The sequence below is a fragment of the Rhamphochromis longiceps genome, linkage group LG17 (genome assembly GCF_057381845.1).
Source record: "Rhamphochromis longiceps isolate RC_006_pf linkage group LG17, R_longiceps_female_GT1.1, whole genome shotgun sequence".
NCBI classification, from domain to species: Eukaryota; Metazoa; Chordata; class Actinopteri; order Cichliformes; family Cichlidae; genus Rhamphochromis; species Rhamphochromis longiceps.
The window spans coordinates 35,429,639-35,446,717 of NC_140573.1; the positions used below are offsets into that span (position 1 = coordinate 35,429,639).

General features: G+C 39.3%; 1 protein-coding gene across 3 annotated transcripts in view; it reads right to left on the reverse strand.

The window, feature by feature from the left end:
- mdfic (MyoD family inhibitor domain containing) overlaps nt 1–17,079 on the reverse strand; it is a 53,446-nt gene that overhangs the window by 22,900 nt on the left and 13,467 nt on the right. Inside the window, exons 2-4 of one of the 3 annotated variants that reach the window (XM_085386600.1) lie at nt 3,787–4,013; nt 1,356–1,726; nt 867–971 (exon numbers count right to left, since the gene is read on the reverse strand). In XM_085386600.1, the coding sequence (XP_085242726.1) occupies nt 867–960 (94 nt within the window). In that variant the 5' untranslated portion in view covers nt 961–971; nt 1,356–1,726; nt 3,787–4,013. Of the gene's footprint in view, nt 1–866; nt 1,062–1,355; nt 1,727–3,786; nt 4,014–17,079 lie in introns of all 3 variants that reach the window. The other 2 variants (XM_085386599.1, XM_085386598.1) reach the window with 2 other exon arrangements.

Sequence of the window (17,079 nt, forward strand, 5' to 3'; positions counted from 1 at the left end):
AAAAATCCATTCACAACCCAACAGCCCCAGTGATTGCTTACTTTGTCCTACTTTGCTATTTTCTGACAGTGCCATAATGATGCTTGGTATAAATAGGATGGTTAATGGTTCATTGCTTGTTTGAAGAAAAATGAAAAGGGGGTGTGGGGGGGTAAGCTTATTTTACATGTGATAATCTTAGGGGCAACTAGAAAGTTAATTAAAAACTATAATTGGCTGTGGTTGCTGTTAATAGTCACTAGGGCGTTTCTGCAGACTTTATTGGGGGGGAAAAAACAAAAAAAAAACCCACAAACACTATCGAGCTTAAAGCTGGAGCAGAGATACTGATGCACACCAAAAGTCACATGAATATAATGTAGAAAGCAAGTCTGTGATTGTCCAGAGCAGACTGAAAAATCCTGATATGCCAATCATCTGTAGCACACACCCACTGGCTTGTCTTTAGGATTTGCTTTTTAGCGTGAGTTTCTGACTGAGTATGACACTATATTTAGAGCTCACTTTCATTACTGGTATGCTGGCAGCTAGGATTGAAAAAAAAAAACCCCTCCATAAACATGTACACCAGAGGCTGGTGTTATATAGGAGTTTTTTTTCCCTTTTTTTTTTTCCTTTGGATTGGATGTTTTAAGTGGGTAAGCTTGGCTTGAATGTGGGTAAAAGGTTCATTTTAAATGTGATTGGTGGATCTGAACCAGTACAGAGCCAACATATTCTGACAAAAAGCTAATTAGATCTTACAAAAGCACCTCTCTCATCCTCCCAAACCCTCTCAAGGATAAATACACCTGACTTATGTAACTGAAATTGTACGTTTCTAAATCAATCGGTTTTCACTTTAGGTCCATCCTGTGTTTTCTTACCGTGTGTGGCTGACAGCAGGGGACTTGTCTCCTGCCCTGGGCCCTTCGCTGGCTCTGCCAGCCCATCCGGATGAAGGACAGTCTCCTTGGACATGAGACAGTCGTCTTTTGGGGGGAAACAAAACAGCAGAAGTAGTTTCTCCCTGTCCTCAGCCTTCAATGCTGTGAAAACCAACGCCTCATCATCAGCACAGGCTTGAAGACACAAATAAAAAATGTTTTAAACAAACGCGCAGGTCGCTAACTTATTCACGTAGCGAGAAAAGTGACGTCGCGCTCCAGAAAGTCTTAGTCGAAATTTCCCTTTTTGTCGTTTTTTTTTTTTAAACATAAACTTACTGCAAAACTTCACATGGCGTTCATTTATTCACATACACACCATTTTCTATAGGTGTATATATATATATATATATATATATATATATATATAAACGCTTTAATTGTTCTAAGCGTTATTTACGGCAAAAGGCGACACGAAGGACAATTTACCTTTCAAACATGACAACTCCGGTGCTTCAGAAGTGATTTATTCCCATCCTCGCTTCCTCCAACTCGTTTCCCGAGACGTTAGGAAGAGAAAGGAAACTGGGTGAAGGAGTAGCTTCGAGTCCAAAAACTTTTCCGTAAGTATAGTTGGCAGTGTAACCGGGTCTCTGCTCGGTCCAGATGTTGTTGACGTGCAAAAAAACATGAATAATAATCCTCGCGACGCCCTCGACGCTCAGTGGCGGTAGTTTACTGAGGAAAGCTGCGTCTAAAACATTTTCATCATATCCGCATTCCTGCGCCACCACAGCCAGAGAAGCCACTCTTCTCTGCCTTTGCTACTCTTGGCGGCGGAGAGGAGAACAAGGCCCTCCCTGAACATGTGTCCCCAAAAATAAAGTTAGGAAAAAGTGAGTAATCACGTAAAATATATATTTTTTCAAATATATATGTTGGCATAATAAAAAATATATACAATTTTATTTAAAAAATGAACATATTTTTGCATATCGTTAGCTTCATAGCATAATTGCCTAAGTCATTTGACTAAGTCAATGACTTAGGCACTTATGCTATGAAGCTAACGATATGTAATAGAGTCATGAGAAATTCAAGTAAAAGTCAAAACATTTTGGTTCTCACAAGATTGCTTTCATTAGTGTCTCTTCTTCCAGGATGACAGTACTCCCATCCAAAGGGAGTGAGATGTCACTGAATGGTTTAAACACTATGACAGTGGTGGCAAATTCTCAGGTCTTTGCACTCAAGCGGTGCAGATAGTGCTCTCTGAAACCATCATCTGAAAAGCAGATGAGGGAATGTATTTTGAAGGAATTGTGTTCCATTCCTGCAGCAGACTTCCAGAGACTTGGAGAATCATTGCCAAGGCAAGCTGAAGCTGTGACATGATGACCCAGTTATTGAGACACTTATTGTTGGTTTGTGTTTTATTTTCCTTATTTTTGTAAATGAATTTGGTTTGTTTGGAAATAAAAACAGAATCCAGTGATTTCCAAATTTCACAAATCTGTATCTTATTCATATCATATGTTTAAACTGAGAAAATTGATAATTTAAATAAATTAATAGGGTCATTTTGAGTTTGATGGTGGTAACATATCTCAAAAATGTTGGTAAAAAAGTAAATGCCACTAAAAACAAACAGCTGGAGGAACACTCTGCAGCCAATTAGTTTAACTGCTAACATGTTACAAACATGACTGGGTACAATGATATATTCAAAATTTGAAGTTTTTATGAAAAACATAAACAAAAAGATGAATGATTTGTTAGTTAAAGCTTGAAAGTATATACAGGTTTTAGACCAACATATGATCCTGTGACAAAGTGGTTACACTTAAACTCAGTTACCACTTGTCCCTTAACCATATTGATAATTTATCTAAATTCATCTTTTTTTGTACAGTTGGCCATAATACTAACTTTGCTTTACATACTATCCCGGGTTGGTTTGTGGTAGCACTAGTTACATCCATTACATCTATGCATATGTTTTTAAAGCAAATACCACTAATCAACAAGTCATTTGAATTTTCTTCTGTTCACAGGTAAATTTCTAATAAATTATGTTTGCTTATGTTGCTTTGGTTATATTTACCATGTTTGTCAATTTGTTCAGGTCCTATATCTAAAACAGGTGTGTGGGAGGGGCTGCCCCAGTACCTCCTGTTTATATAGGGTTTTTGTTTAGAATCGTATTGTTTGGTCTAACCCATTTTTCAATAGTAGAGACTAATGAGGTTCAAGTGTGTGTAAAGTCCTGTATACAGCAAGTGAGATTTTACCTACCAGGCTTTAAAATGGTATGATGGAGATGCCAGAAATAAAGTACACTTAAAAGAAACTGATGCCGTTGCTGTCTACTTATCACCTTCCTTGCCACTTGGTCTACACTACCTCACAGCTCCCATCCAGATCACATCTTTTTCAAGGTCAGGCCTTGCATATTTCACCAAGATAAGACCTTCCACCCACTCAAAACATTTGCACCGCATGAAAAGAAATTTGGGTAAAAGAAGAGTCAGGATTGTTGAAAAACTAGAAAGTATATAGGTCACCTGCACCTATGACCAATTTATAACCCCCAATTAATCTAGCCCCATTGTGGCAGGAAGCAAGAGTACCCAGAAAGGATCTATGCAGACAGGGAGAACATGAAAATTCCACACAGAAAAGCCCCAGCTGGTTAGTGGATTTGAACCATCTTGCTGTAAGGCAAGAGTACCAACTACTCCACCATTGACATTTTACTTGAAATTTGACCCTCTTGGAGCATCTGTAGCTTATAACTCAAAATGTGACCAAACCTGGCAAGGCACTGTGGTGTTTTCTGTCATCTGCCTTTTCAATTATGATGTAATGGGATGGTGTTTTTTTTCTGTACAGGTACTGGCACACAGCCTTTCTTACTTACCTTCATGTTTCCCAATTTGTTTTAGTACTTCCTGTCTATGTTTTGTGTGGCAAACATTGCAAGTCATTCCTCCCATTGCTCATTCGGTTGCCAGATTGTCCTTCAAGTCACTGTCGTCAAGCTTTCCAGTTGTTCTTGCCATTCAATATTTTATTTTATCCAAGTACCTGTATGAGATTGTGGGTTGGATCTCTGTCAGCCTCAGTATTAAACTCCCATTTGCATACCTAAAGAAAATAGACAAAATAGCTGTGGTAAATCAACCACAAAGATGGACAACATGTGTCAAAAGTTGAAAACTGTAAATATGCAACAGAATAATAATCGCAACAACCTTTTTAGCTCCAACTTTATCTTTTATCTTTCTCCATTTCAATTCAAATATAATTTTCTTCACATAAATGGGAGCAGAGTCCTGTGCTGTGTCCTCTCTATAGTCAGCAGGGTATTGTTAGTGCAGATTCTTGCTGATTGCCATCATAGCCATTGAACCCTATTGGTAACAATATAAGTGAGATTTAAGCCTTGGTAACATGAGAGTGTGGAGGTGATTGATGTGAAATATGCCCTCCCTCATTGACTGGATGAACTCCATTTTCTGCTCCTAATGCAGAAATCACTCAGGGTCCCCAGCATAATGATTTACGATGAATCTGTGTCAATGTTGAACTCGGCAAACCCCACGTAATCCATCTTGCAGATATACCTACCTACCCCGCCCCACCTTGCCAGCTCTCACCCGCCCGTCCCTTGCCTTCACGATAGGAAGGTAAGGAATGTGTGTCTCTGTCTCGCTCCCTCCCTCTCTCTATGTCTATAAGTGTTGAATCCATTACAGGCCTGATGTGTAATCACAGAGGACCTCTGTGCCCCCTTAGACTGTAATTACCTGGATACAGATACTCCCTCACTCCATCCTCTAGAGCTGCTCAAAGCCAACAACTCCATTAACCAGCATGCAGTGCTTTCAGCCTGCCTGACTGGGTGCCAAATGTAGAGATACAGTTGAAAGGGGGGAAAAAAGTTAAATTTTCATTTAAATAATATGAATTTGGCCTCGGTAGTGTGTAATGGTCACAGTTCAGCTTCTGGATAAAACACAAACAGATTAAAGCCTATACTTGAAGGGTCCCTCCTCGACGTATGGTAATCTTTTGAAGACTGTACATGCAACGTAAGTGCACCGTGAAATCAACCCCTGTTGTCAGTCTTTGTCTCTCTTACATAGTGACACTGCTGTTGCTGCTGACAAACATTATCTTGTGTGTGATCATGTGCACAGTGTCATTCCCCACTCCCTCCCTGCCTCCTTTTTTTTTTTTTTTTCAAAATAAGTCAAAGTGGAGCTGGCTGTGTAGACACAGTGGGTTGTCACAGTGTGTCAAGCGCTGGTGTCAGCATTGCATCTGTTGCAGTCACATCTCAGAAGACACAAGGAAGCATCTCTCTGTTGACTTCATCTGTTTGTTTGGCAGCTTGCCTGATTGCTAGAGTGTGTAGTGGCGAAGAGAAGCGCCGGCTCAGTCGGTGCACACGCTGCCGACAAGTCTAATCCTCCTTTGCCGAGTAAGGAGGGAGCCCAGCCCCAAACAAATACTGCAACTCCAGGCTACCATGTATTTCATCTTCCACACTGCACACCCTCTATGTGTCTTTAATATAATTACATATATAATTTATGTATAATAAATCAATTTTCTTTTTCCTTCTAAAAAAAGAAAAAAGAAATACACATTCGTTTTTTGGTTGGAGTCATCTACCAGTTAGTGTAAAATAAAAAACAAAGATCAAACAGTGAGCTTAATTATCTGCAAAAGGTAATAAAATACATTCTCCAGCATTTTAAACACGTATCTGACATGTTGTTGTATCTCATTTCTGTAATCTGTACAAAAACCAAAGATTAAAAACCTTCAGGTCAGCATGGTGGTACAATGGTCAGCATTATCACTTTACAGCTGTAGGGTCCTGGTTCAAATCCACCAATAATTGGTGATCATAAAATGGCCATAGGTGTGAATAGTTGTATGTTGGCTCTGTGACAGACTGGTGACCTGTCCAGGATGTACTCCTTGTCCTCACGAACCTGGATTAGATAAGTGGAGGAAAATGGATGGAACTCTTTAATACACTGTTATGTGATGGTGTGTATAGTTTTTTTTTAATTATTTTATATTTTTGGTTTCATAAACATTGATATTTAATTTTAGACCCTTTGACTTCAGCACAAATATTTGCTGAGCATTGATCTGATTTCCAAGAATTCGTTCATACAAACAGAGTCTGGCTAGCTCTGTATGAAAGAAAAATGGCCATAGTTAATGTCATGCTTGCAACAGCTGACTGACGAATTAGAGTTTGGTATTTCGACAGATGTCATTTGCCGCCCACCGTGAAAAAGTTGACCAATCGTCATGCTAGCTAGCTTAGTTAGCTAGCCATATCCAAAATTCACCACGATGTGCTAATTTTGGCTAGCAAAAAACAGTCCTATAATAAACTGGATTATCCTTACCTGTGATTTCTGCCATGAGCCCAGTACACAGTAAGTAATAAAAAAGATCACCCCAGTACAGTAGGCATGTTATTAGTAGTAAGGTGTTTTAACATAAGATTCCAGTAGTGTTAACTGAGTTTCAAAACAAGGCTCTGCAGATTTCTGGAACCTCTTCCTAAACTTAATTTAATCCTAGAGGTTTCTAAGCTAACTAGCACCTTCCTCCATATATATACACATATATATCACTAATAAACAACCTTTTTGTTGTGATTGTTTGATTTAAACTTTTATATATGTAAAGGATTTCATTTTCCCCGAATGCTCAATGCAGCTTTGAAAATATTCATAATGGGACTGCAAAGCTTTAGCATTCCAAGTATATAGTTAGGTGATCTGTATGATTAACTGTGAGTCTCCACTCTTATCATGAGCTTGCTAATCTCATTTGTTTTTCGAGGAAACTTTTGTACAACTCTTTCAGAAACTGAGCTGACAATGAGAGATAGCTTTAGGACAGAATATCTGTAATTAGCCCTAATGAGCTTATTTCTTAGCACCCTGCAGTTGTAATAGAAATGCAAAAATTGGCCCACATTGCTCTCTGCATTGACTTTAATGGCCAGGCGAAAGAGTTGAGCTGTCATTTTGAACAGCAAGAACAGGCACCTGTACCTGAACAAATCTTCAAAGATTTTACACAGAAGTCCATGCAGAATGAGTAGAACTTAATAAGGAAAGCTCTTTGAAGCTGACCGTGACACCAGCTGAACCTTGACACCCTCACATGATTAATAGTATTATGGTAAGTCCTTTTTTCTTCTTTTTTTTCTCCAAGCAAAAGATTGTTTGAGGCTGTCTGATCAAAACATTCAACCTTTTATTGGTCCAACTGTCAAAAAAGAGAGACTTTGTATTTGGCACGGAATTAATCTGTCTGGATGGGAAATGAACACGAATGGACATAAATTGATGGACTCATTAAAGAAACTTTTCTTCATGATTAGAATGAACCCTGTTGCAGCAACTGATTAGGATTTTGATGCTAATAAACTACCTATTTTTATTTAATTACTTAAAACTCTAGGAGTGGAATAGAGACTGACTTTCTGCTTATATAGATGCACATCTGGAATCCAAGTCTGGAGTGTGAAACCACACGTAATCAGTTGCAAATGTTCACACAAAAGGACCAGAGTTCATAAATATGTACTGCTTGGATAAAGGCAGAGAATAACAGGTGATTGACGATTAAAAATGACATTAAGAACCAAGGAGCCCACTCGGCGGGTTATCACAATGGCTTGGGCCAGGCAATGCAGAATCCACATGTGCCTGCATTGCAGCTTTCGAGAGCATTCAAAATGACTTCGCCTGTTGAAGAATATGAGATCAAAGCTGACGCCCATCTGTAATTAATTGAAATTTATTGACAATCATCCAAAGCCACTGAGACAGCAGCTGTGTTTGACCCATCATTCAGGCTCATTGGCTTGTCATATGCTGATATTTTGATGATATGTGGAAACTGGAGAAAGGTGGAAACTGGTTTATTATTTAGGTTTTAATGCAGACCACTTGATATGAGGAACATAAACTCGCACACTCTACCCTCCCATGTTTTCCGGCACAATAAGCCCATCTTGTTAGTCACATTTTCATTTTAATACTTTTACACTGACAGTTCTAACATCTACTTTACATTATGTACATGCCACTAAGGTTCACAGAGATAGTTACTTATATGACCAGAGATCACTCAGATTTTGCAGAAAGTGCACACAATACTTCAACTCAATGAGAAAGTGCAGCTTAGCTTTATAGCTCAGTCATATGAGAGTGACACTGGGACAGTGCAAGCAGGAAAAATGGGTCATATTCCAGGGATTGCATAGCATTTGCTGTTGGAGACTGATTACAAGTAGTTGTGGTGTCCAACTGGTTCCCCAGAGGTTGAGTGTACGACACCCTCAATTTCCGGGTAACCACTTTCAGTGGCAAGGCAGTTACAGAGGTTGCCTTGTGGGAGAAGATCTCTACCCAGACACTGGCGGTCTGATGTTTTCAATTTTTCAAACTGCAATTTAATTTATAAATGCTTACAAATTGCCAACATGTTGCAATCACGTCAGTTTGCAGTTAAACTGCTGTCCTGAAGCAACTTTGTGATGGGTTTTTTTTTTCTCAGATCTGTAAGATTCTGGCTGGACTCTGAATGTAAGTAGTTAATGTGATTTTTTTTTTTGCATATACACAGCAACCCCCATTCAATTCCAAACTGATAGCAAACTGATTCAATGTTAATGCCATTTTATCGCCCTTGAGGCAACAAAGTCACGCTGACGACAGTAGCACGAATCTCAAAGGCAATGAGAATGCAGGTTCGTTGAATATGATTTCAGTAGTTTTGGTCATGTTGAGGTTTCCATCCACTGTTTTCTATGTGACTGCAGCATTAATGAAACTCATTATGTTTCATACTTTTTTGTTTTTGTAGTTCTCACCCAAATTTACCTAAATGAATGAATCAATTACCCACACGTTAGATTTCTACTCCTGAAAGTTTTGTGTCTTCTTTGTCCTTTGCTGCCTTTGTTGCTCAATGTGGAATGATAATCAAAAAAATGTCAGACTGTTTGGATTTCTATGATCCTTTACAGAAGCTATTAGCATAAACCATAAGCCAAGCTAAAGCGACACTGGCTAAAATCACAGTGGGATCCTTATTTGTAAAGGCATGACGCCTCATAGCCTGTGTGTCCTGCTTTGAGGTTTCCAACATGATGCCAGCACATGCCCCTGAGTCCTGTTAGTAAAACCCCCCTGGGTTGAAGCAGATCAGATTTTACCCAGAGGCACGCGCAGCCACCCGCAAACACACGCATTCAAAAGAATACACAAACAAAGCACAAATATTCTCCAACATTCAGAACTCACTGACTGTCACACGCACAGACACACACACAGAGAGACACTTCCCTGAACCCTCCTTCACAGTCCACAAACATACCTATTTCTTGATTAATTCGATGCCCTGCCTAAGCTTCCTAAATTATGCTTTGACATAGGTTATAATTAAATAAGACAAATTTGGGAAGTGTATGAAATCTCTCATTTTCTGAACAGAAATGTGAGTTTTAATTTACGTCATGCCGAGAAAAGCTGCGGTCACCTGCAGAGAGCCAATTCACTGTGCATCGCTCGGTGCATGATGTCTGGCTCGGACAGAATGCGTCGTTAAAACAAAAACCCCTATGCCAATTTATGGAATAGCGGTCAAATATTTATCCAGTTGATGAGCTGGGCTGTGTGTTCCTCCCTGACAATAATTAAAGACAAACCAAAGCTAAAGGTGAGCAGCAGCCATGACATAATTTCACAACGACCCAGTCTGAATGAGAGGGTAGTGGACAGTATAAAAGCACAGATTTTTCCTTGTCTTGATGAATGCATGTGAAGCAGGATGGGACAGGGATGTGTGAGGCAGCTTTGATTGTTTGATCCTGTTTGCATGAGCTGATCCATGATGGGTAAACATCCAAAACTGTAGAGTGACTGCTTATATAAACTGACCTGTGCAACAGCTGTGGCGGGAATAAGCACTGTCACTCCAGAAAACTGAAATAAATGAGCTTGCCTTGTTGATCCGAACTGTCGCCTCCCACCAAGCCACAACAAACCCTGCTCGACATGACACAGTGGAATCCTAGTCTTAATTCTCTCATCTGGAAAAAAGGAGTATATTCCCCATCTTCTACTGCACATACACAATAGACTTCAAAAGATGTGAGATTGTGCCTCTATGCCTCTATGGTTGCCTGCTACTCCCCCAGTGGAAGCTATTGAGATGTATACATGAATGGGTATGAATGGGATGTTGGGTTGTGTGTTGTGGGAAGGGCCTGTTGTGAGATCTGGGGTTTCTCAGACAGGGATCACAGCCTGAGGTGCTGCGTGTGTCCAATGAACAGTGCTCAGCACCATGGGATAACAATGAGAGCAGAGCAGTTCTGAAAATCAATAAACTGCTTGAGCTCTCCTTGGTCTCCTTCGTAGAGAAATAACAGGATGCTAGAGTCTATCTATGTCTCTTTATTTTTCTGTCTGGCTCTTTTAATACTCTCTTTCTTCAGCTTCTGCTTTATATAGACACGGTTACGGGGGGGGGGAGCAGAAAAAGTGGAGTCCATACAGTAAACACTGACATATTTAGTCTTTCCACGGGGAGGATATTTTTCTGTAGCCTATCTCGCGGTTAAATATGCCCTTATAAATGTCACAACTAATCCATGGACTCCCAGCATTAATGTGAAGATTGCACAGCTTGCATGGAAACAAGTCAGGATGGGAGAAAAGGGGGGATTTTGCAAATCTCCCATCAAAGTTGTCTAATTATGTTAATCAAGAATTCTCCAAATGTCAGCATCGCTGGAGAGGAAGAGATTTGGAGAGAGCGTACACTGTAAATGATGAATCAACCAATCAACCAGACCGCAACGATAGTAATGACAGTTAAAGTTAGACATACAAAAAGAGTCGGCCTTAAATAATAGGCGCACTTCAACAGTGAACACATGAATTAACGCGAAGAATCAATTTATTGCAAGATAAATATTTTCTTATGCTGAATTGGCATCGGTTTTGCTCCGTGTTTATGGGAATAAAGAGCTGAGGAATCTGCCAACAGTTTAACAAATGACATCCAAGTCCCAGATAGAAAAAAAATAATTGAACCATGTGAGAAATAAAAATTGTTTCTTTTCTTTTCACCATTTAAACTTTTCAAATATTATGTTAATATTATGTTAATATAATATTATGAATCACAGGTTATTTTCCCTAAAATGACAAAAGAGCCCTTGACCTTGAGTACCACTTGGAATTAATTTTTTTCTTTTTTCTTTTTTGTAAATTAAGTTTGTTTCTATTGTATGAAACTACATGCTCAATGGCTAGTAAGCTATCAGTTTTTATTACAACCAAGATCGTAAAGATAGAACGCTGAACTCGAGATGTGAAAGCGGAACTTCAGAAGCCAGCTTGTAATCTTAAATTGAAAAAAGCTAGCTGTTGGTTCTGTTTTTATTCTTCGAGCAAAGCTAAATATTGCATGGTTTAAACATCATAATTAATATACAGACACTAGCACTCATATTTGCTAATTTTTATTGCTAACTTGATAGATGCTATTTCGTTACCTTTGGGAAGAATAACTTCATTTCCCCCTTTCTCAGTGCTAGCTTAGCTTAGCTGCTCATTGCCCATTTATTGTCACTTCTAGCGTATTTCGGGTAAAAACCTGGGGAAAATATTTTGGTTTAACTCTTAAAACAAATGAGCATATATTCAGTATCACCAGTGTCTACTCTATTATATTACAGTTTTTAGCATATTTTGGGTAAAAGCTTAGGAATATATTTTAACTTATGTTTATCAAGAAAGCAAATCGGCGTTTTATTCATTATCAGCAGGATCTACTATATTGCGTTGTTCTCAAAATATCTATGAGCCTGGATATTTTAGCTTTAAATATGCTCACATGTCCAGTAATTTGTAAGTCGACAATTGAAAAAAAAGTGAGAAAAATGACAACACAAAGGAAGTCGTAATTTAATCATCCGCAAAATAAAATATTACAGTGCACAGTGCTTTCACACTCTATAAAACTCCACGATCTGTGTAGCACGCATTAAAAACAATCATGCTGTTTATTGTGTTTGCTATAATTAGATCTTTATCAGCGGGAGGCTTTCTCCCCTCTGATTCTCTAATTTGATACAGTAGCGTGTGCCACAGGTTAGCCACATGGGGAGGAAACATTAATCTAATACAAGAATTCATTCAAAACTCCAGGGGATCTCCGCTAAGTGTTGCAATCTTTGGCTATTAAATTAATGCTGTTGTTTGTTTCATGATGGAATAAATAGGATATGCATGATGAATTAGTTAGTTTGCCGAAGACAGCGTCAATGAGACACAGTAATGGATGTATATGTATAATATTAGATAAGTAGCAGATTGAAATTTAAATCCAATCTCATCACTTTATTTTAGTCTTTATATAATTTTGTTGGAGTGAATCACTTTGAGCCCTGGAGCTTTTCTATGATATACAATCAGTCCAAATACACATGAATAATTTGTTAGCTATATTGCCTGGCACACTTGTAGTTCATGATTACTGACTGCATTAAATCCAGACTGTTAAAACTCCTTTTACATTCATTTAAAATCTAATGACACAAGAGTGCCTAAACAGGAATTTGTCCTTTGTTTTTCTTCTTTTGAAGAGGACCAACTCTAAGTCCTGACTGCCACCAACATGGCAGCCTTTCTTTAGACACTTATAGAGACTGATAATTCCCATAACACCGCAGACCTCAGTGGAATGGGCTTGAGCTCGACGCAAAATTATACCTCATTTGCATGTCATTAGGAAAATAGAAGCCACCTCCCCTTGTGGATTTAACCTCTTATAAATATATTTAAATATATAAATATCATGAATATATTAATTGACACGGACATCACAACATAATCACTAAAAACACACACACGCACATGTGGAAACAGTGGAGTCGCTTTTGGGCGAGACATGCGTGCAGACGGCTCTGAACACACCTGGAAACATGTTTCGATGCGCACACACACACGCACGCAAACAAAAATCATTACTGCCTCTGCACACATTTCAACCAACTTATCCCTGACCTTCTCATAAACACACGCAGAGAGATCCACACTCCACCCTCTATAAAATAGTCACACATTCTTCCTCGCCACCCACACCTCCCTGCATGTCATATAAACCTAGCCCTCTTTCTGTCTTTCTCTTCTTTTCCCCTTTTCTTCCTCGCCTTTTCTCTCTGTTTTCATGGATCAGCGGAGAGAGCAATTACATCAGCGTCGGTCTGACGGCCTGGAGATGAAGAGCTGTGTGGTTATGGGCAAACACCTGGCCATGGTTAGAGGAGCGGAGCAGGACCAGAAGTAGAAAGAGGAGGAGGAGGAGATGCAGTGTAGACAGATGTGCTGCAGGTTCTTTGGGCTATGGGGAGGCCTAGAAGCCCACTGAGTTTTGTGTGTGTGTGTGTGTGCATGTTAGGGGTTGAATTGTGATGGGAAGCACTGAAGCACAAGCGTGAGAACCCACAAGATGTGTGTGCGTGTGTCTGTTTGTAAATCGTGTGAGTGTGGTTGAGTCGAGTCAGTGAAGCCGTTAAACAACCCCCCATCACAAGCAGTTAACATTACAATCGCTCACAGCAGTCAAAACTCCGCACCACCAAAGTTTCAGGCTATCCATTCAGCATGCGTCTGCCTTTTCACTTATTGACAGAGTCACGGCCATTTGCATTACAAAAGGAAACTGTATGAAAATATTCACAAAACATGTCATCTGTGATATGGCTTCAAAATGCTTCAAACATGCCCAAAATCATTGGGAGAAAGAAAAAAAAAACACACTGAAATACAACAGTAAAGCGGGCAATAGAATGTAAAACACTTGCTGTGCCTCCATTTCCTCCAATCTGTTGCTGAGGGATATTTAACTTTAATGTGGAGACAAAAGGAAAGAAAGAGAGGAAAAGTGTGTGAAAGAAAGTGGCGGCATTGAAAGAAACTGAACAATAAAGGAGGGGAAAGAGTGAGTTAGTGAAGTTGCGTGAGGATCACAGGTCTGCTCTTTGACCTCAGACTAACCTCAAAGAGTCCTCAGACAGACATGTGGTAGCCATCTGGCCTGGCTAACCATGCTATTATATCTGGTGATTTATACTTAAGTGTTACTTGAATTATGCTGCTATGGCTGATTTAGCTTTAGTTTTGCTTACGGCTCAAGTTCGTTAAACTCTCACTTCCAGTGACAGTGTGTCATACATAAATGGGCATTTTGAGTTTTATACACACGTGGTTATTTCAATCAAAGCAACTGTGCTCAAGTTAAATTGTGGTTGCTACATAGAGGATGTGTTATCTGCAATGGATGTCAGAATGAGTGGCACAAAAGTCTTCCATCTTGGATTAAGTGCATTTAAAAAAAATCAAGTATAGCTGAGAGGTTCCGGTTCTTGACAACCTCTATTCTTAAATGGATGCTTAAATCAAGACTGTAGTTAGTGCAATACAATATTTTACCAAAATGCTCAAATTCAAGTGTGAACCACATAACTAAAGAATCAGATCATTTAGCAGTTTGCTAAAAAATGTTGGATAACCACATTGTTGTTAACCAGCAAACTTCCACAGCTTCTGGAAAAAATAGGCCAATGCCATTCTTTCCAACACGTTCTCACTCCCAAAGCGTAACATTTTACGCTTCCGGGTACCCAACACGAGATTGAAAATATATTACGATTGAAAAAAATGAGGAAACATGAGAACCATTTGGAATGAATCTACACTTGTAAGTTTGTTTTACTTAAATCGCTTTGGAAAAAACTATCTAACGTCATTAAAGTGCTGGTTAAGGTTAGTGCTAAGGTTAGGGTTAGGGCTAGAATACGTGGCTGGAATGTGTATTACCTCAGGAGAGTCATTCTACTGGATTTCATTCATAACCTGGTGCGTAGCATAAGAACGCGGAAGGTCACCTCAGGAACGCCTTGGGACTTGACAAGTCGTCACTATACTTCGCCTCGGGAGTAAGAACGGGCTAACAGACAACAGAGAGCGATTGTTTTAGTTGCAAAAATAATGCACTTGGTATATGGGAAAACAAGCTTTCAGCTCCTGTTATTCACGGCCTCATTAAACACTACCAATGAGTTTATAGACTCTAATATTAATTTTATAAATAATGGTCCCCATAGGATTACACGAAGAAGAGTTTAAATACCTCAGGTCACCCTTTCAAATAAACGGATAAGGCTCAAGAGATGAAGAAGTGAGTGCAGTGGGTGGAGATGATTGTCAGGGGTGATTTGTGACAGAAGGAGAGAGAGCAAAAAGGATGGTTACAAGAAGAAGAACTGAATGAAGATGTTTATTGGGAGTGACCGGGATGGACCAGCGAGCAAATCCGAGGAACAGCTCAGATTGAGTGGTTTGGAGTTGAAGAGAGGTAAGGCTGTGATGGCCCAGACATGTGCAGAGGAGGGATAGCGGATATATTGAGCCCCTAAAGAGGTCAGCTGAAAGATGAAGATTACATTTAAAAAAGGAGAAGTGTTACTCCATTTCTTAGTGAGATGGACCTCTCTTTCATCATATCTGGTTTCAAAATGCCAAGATAAACATGGTGAAAATGCTCCAATGAAGGCTTCAAAATGAAATTTCACAATCCAACAGGTGACGACCCTCTGGGTATGCTCATCTTTTACATACAGTCTGTGTAAAGATACATATGCATGAACAAAGGACACTGAGAAGCCACCATAACGCCATAACGCACAACAAAAAATAGCAGTTGGAAGCAGTAGTTAGAGGAGCATATTGTTCTGTTTAGAGCTTGCTTATAAATATATTTAAATTGAGTAAGTTAGTCTTTCTTTTCTTAGAGTCTTCAGTGGCACCAAAAAAGAGAACAATGAAAGCAATCACCTTCAGACTTCCATTTGGCTTTTGGGGGGCTATGAAAATATCACAATTATAGCCTATTGTTAAAGGGTATTAGGAACTCTATCAGCAATACAACAAAGCAAAGCAGATGCATAGGCTGCTTTGACTGGAAAGAGGCAAGGATGAAACAGATGGAGCTGCAGGTCCACAGCTCTGTTAAGAGGTACAGAAAGTACTGTCATGTTGATATCACGAAGACAAGATTGTTATTTTAGTATTTCAAAATCCAATTTGTAGCCAAGCCACTTTACTGTGAGCTTCACCATAGGGAGTGATGGGAAAACTTTCTTCAAAGATAGACTCACAGATAAATTGCAAAGAATTTGTTATTGTTCTCCCCTCAGTGAAGCTCAAGATGGAGATTCACAAATTTTAAGTAATACTGAAGGTGTAATATACCTACCCACTTTTATGCTGGCTTACTTATTCATTCCACGACTCCATTTATAGGCTCTGTAACTCCAAAATTATATTTAATTTTCAAAAGAAGGGAAGGCACAGATTGTAAAATGAAAAGAAAAAAGCCTCACAGCGGAGCGTGTTCTTACTCCCAACTTATCTTATATTGATGAGATGCACTGGCTATCCTTAGGCATCATTTTGAAGCACAGGATAAATGTTGTGAAGGGCTGGTTTTGAACCCAAACCACAACCTTTCCCTAATTCTAAACAAGTGGGTCTGGCAGCTAAATATGAACAGAGTAAAAGTGAGAGTAGACAGAAACAGAAAGAAAACAGAAACTTAAAGAAAACAGGAACAGAAAGTAAATAGGATACAAACCAAAGTTCTCTTGTCAACAGTGCTGTAATTTACATCACATAACTACGGTGGCCCTGAGAGGCCAAATGGACTGCAGCTTAAGAAAACACCAGCAATAAGCTGCAAAAGCACACAAAACACAAAGGAAATAGGAAAAATGAAAACGGAAACCAAAACATGCCAGGTAAGTGTGTTTTAATCTCGTGATTTATATAATACTGATGACGGATTTTTAGCCTAATAGTCTGATGCCAACACGCTGAACAAGCTGGTTAAAAAGGCTGGTTCTGTCCTGGGTGTAGGACTGGAGAACCTGGTGAAGTTGTCTGAGAGGAGAATGCTACAAAAGCTTCTCAGTATCATGAATAACTCTTCTCACCCCATGCATGCCTCCATCAGAGCACACGCAGCAAAAGATTCATCGCCCCAAAATGCAGAACTGACCGGCACAGGAAATCCTTCCTTCCTGTGGCAA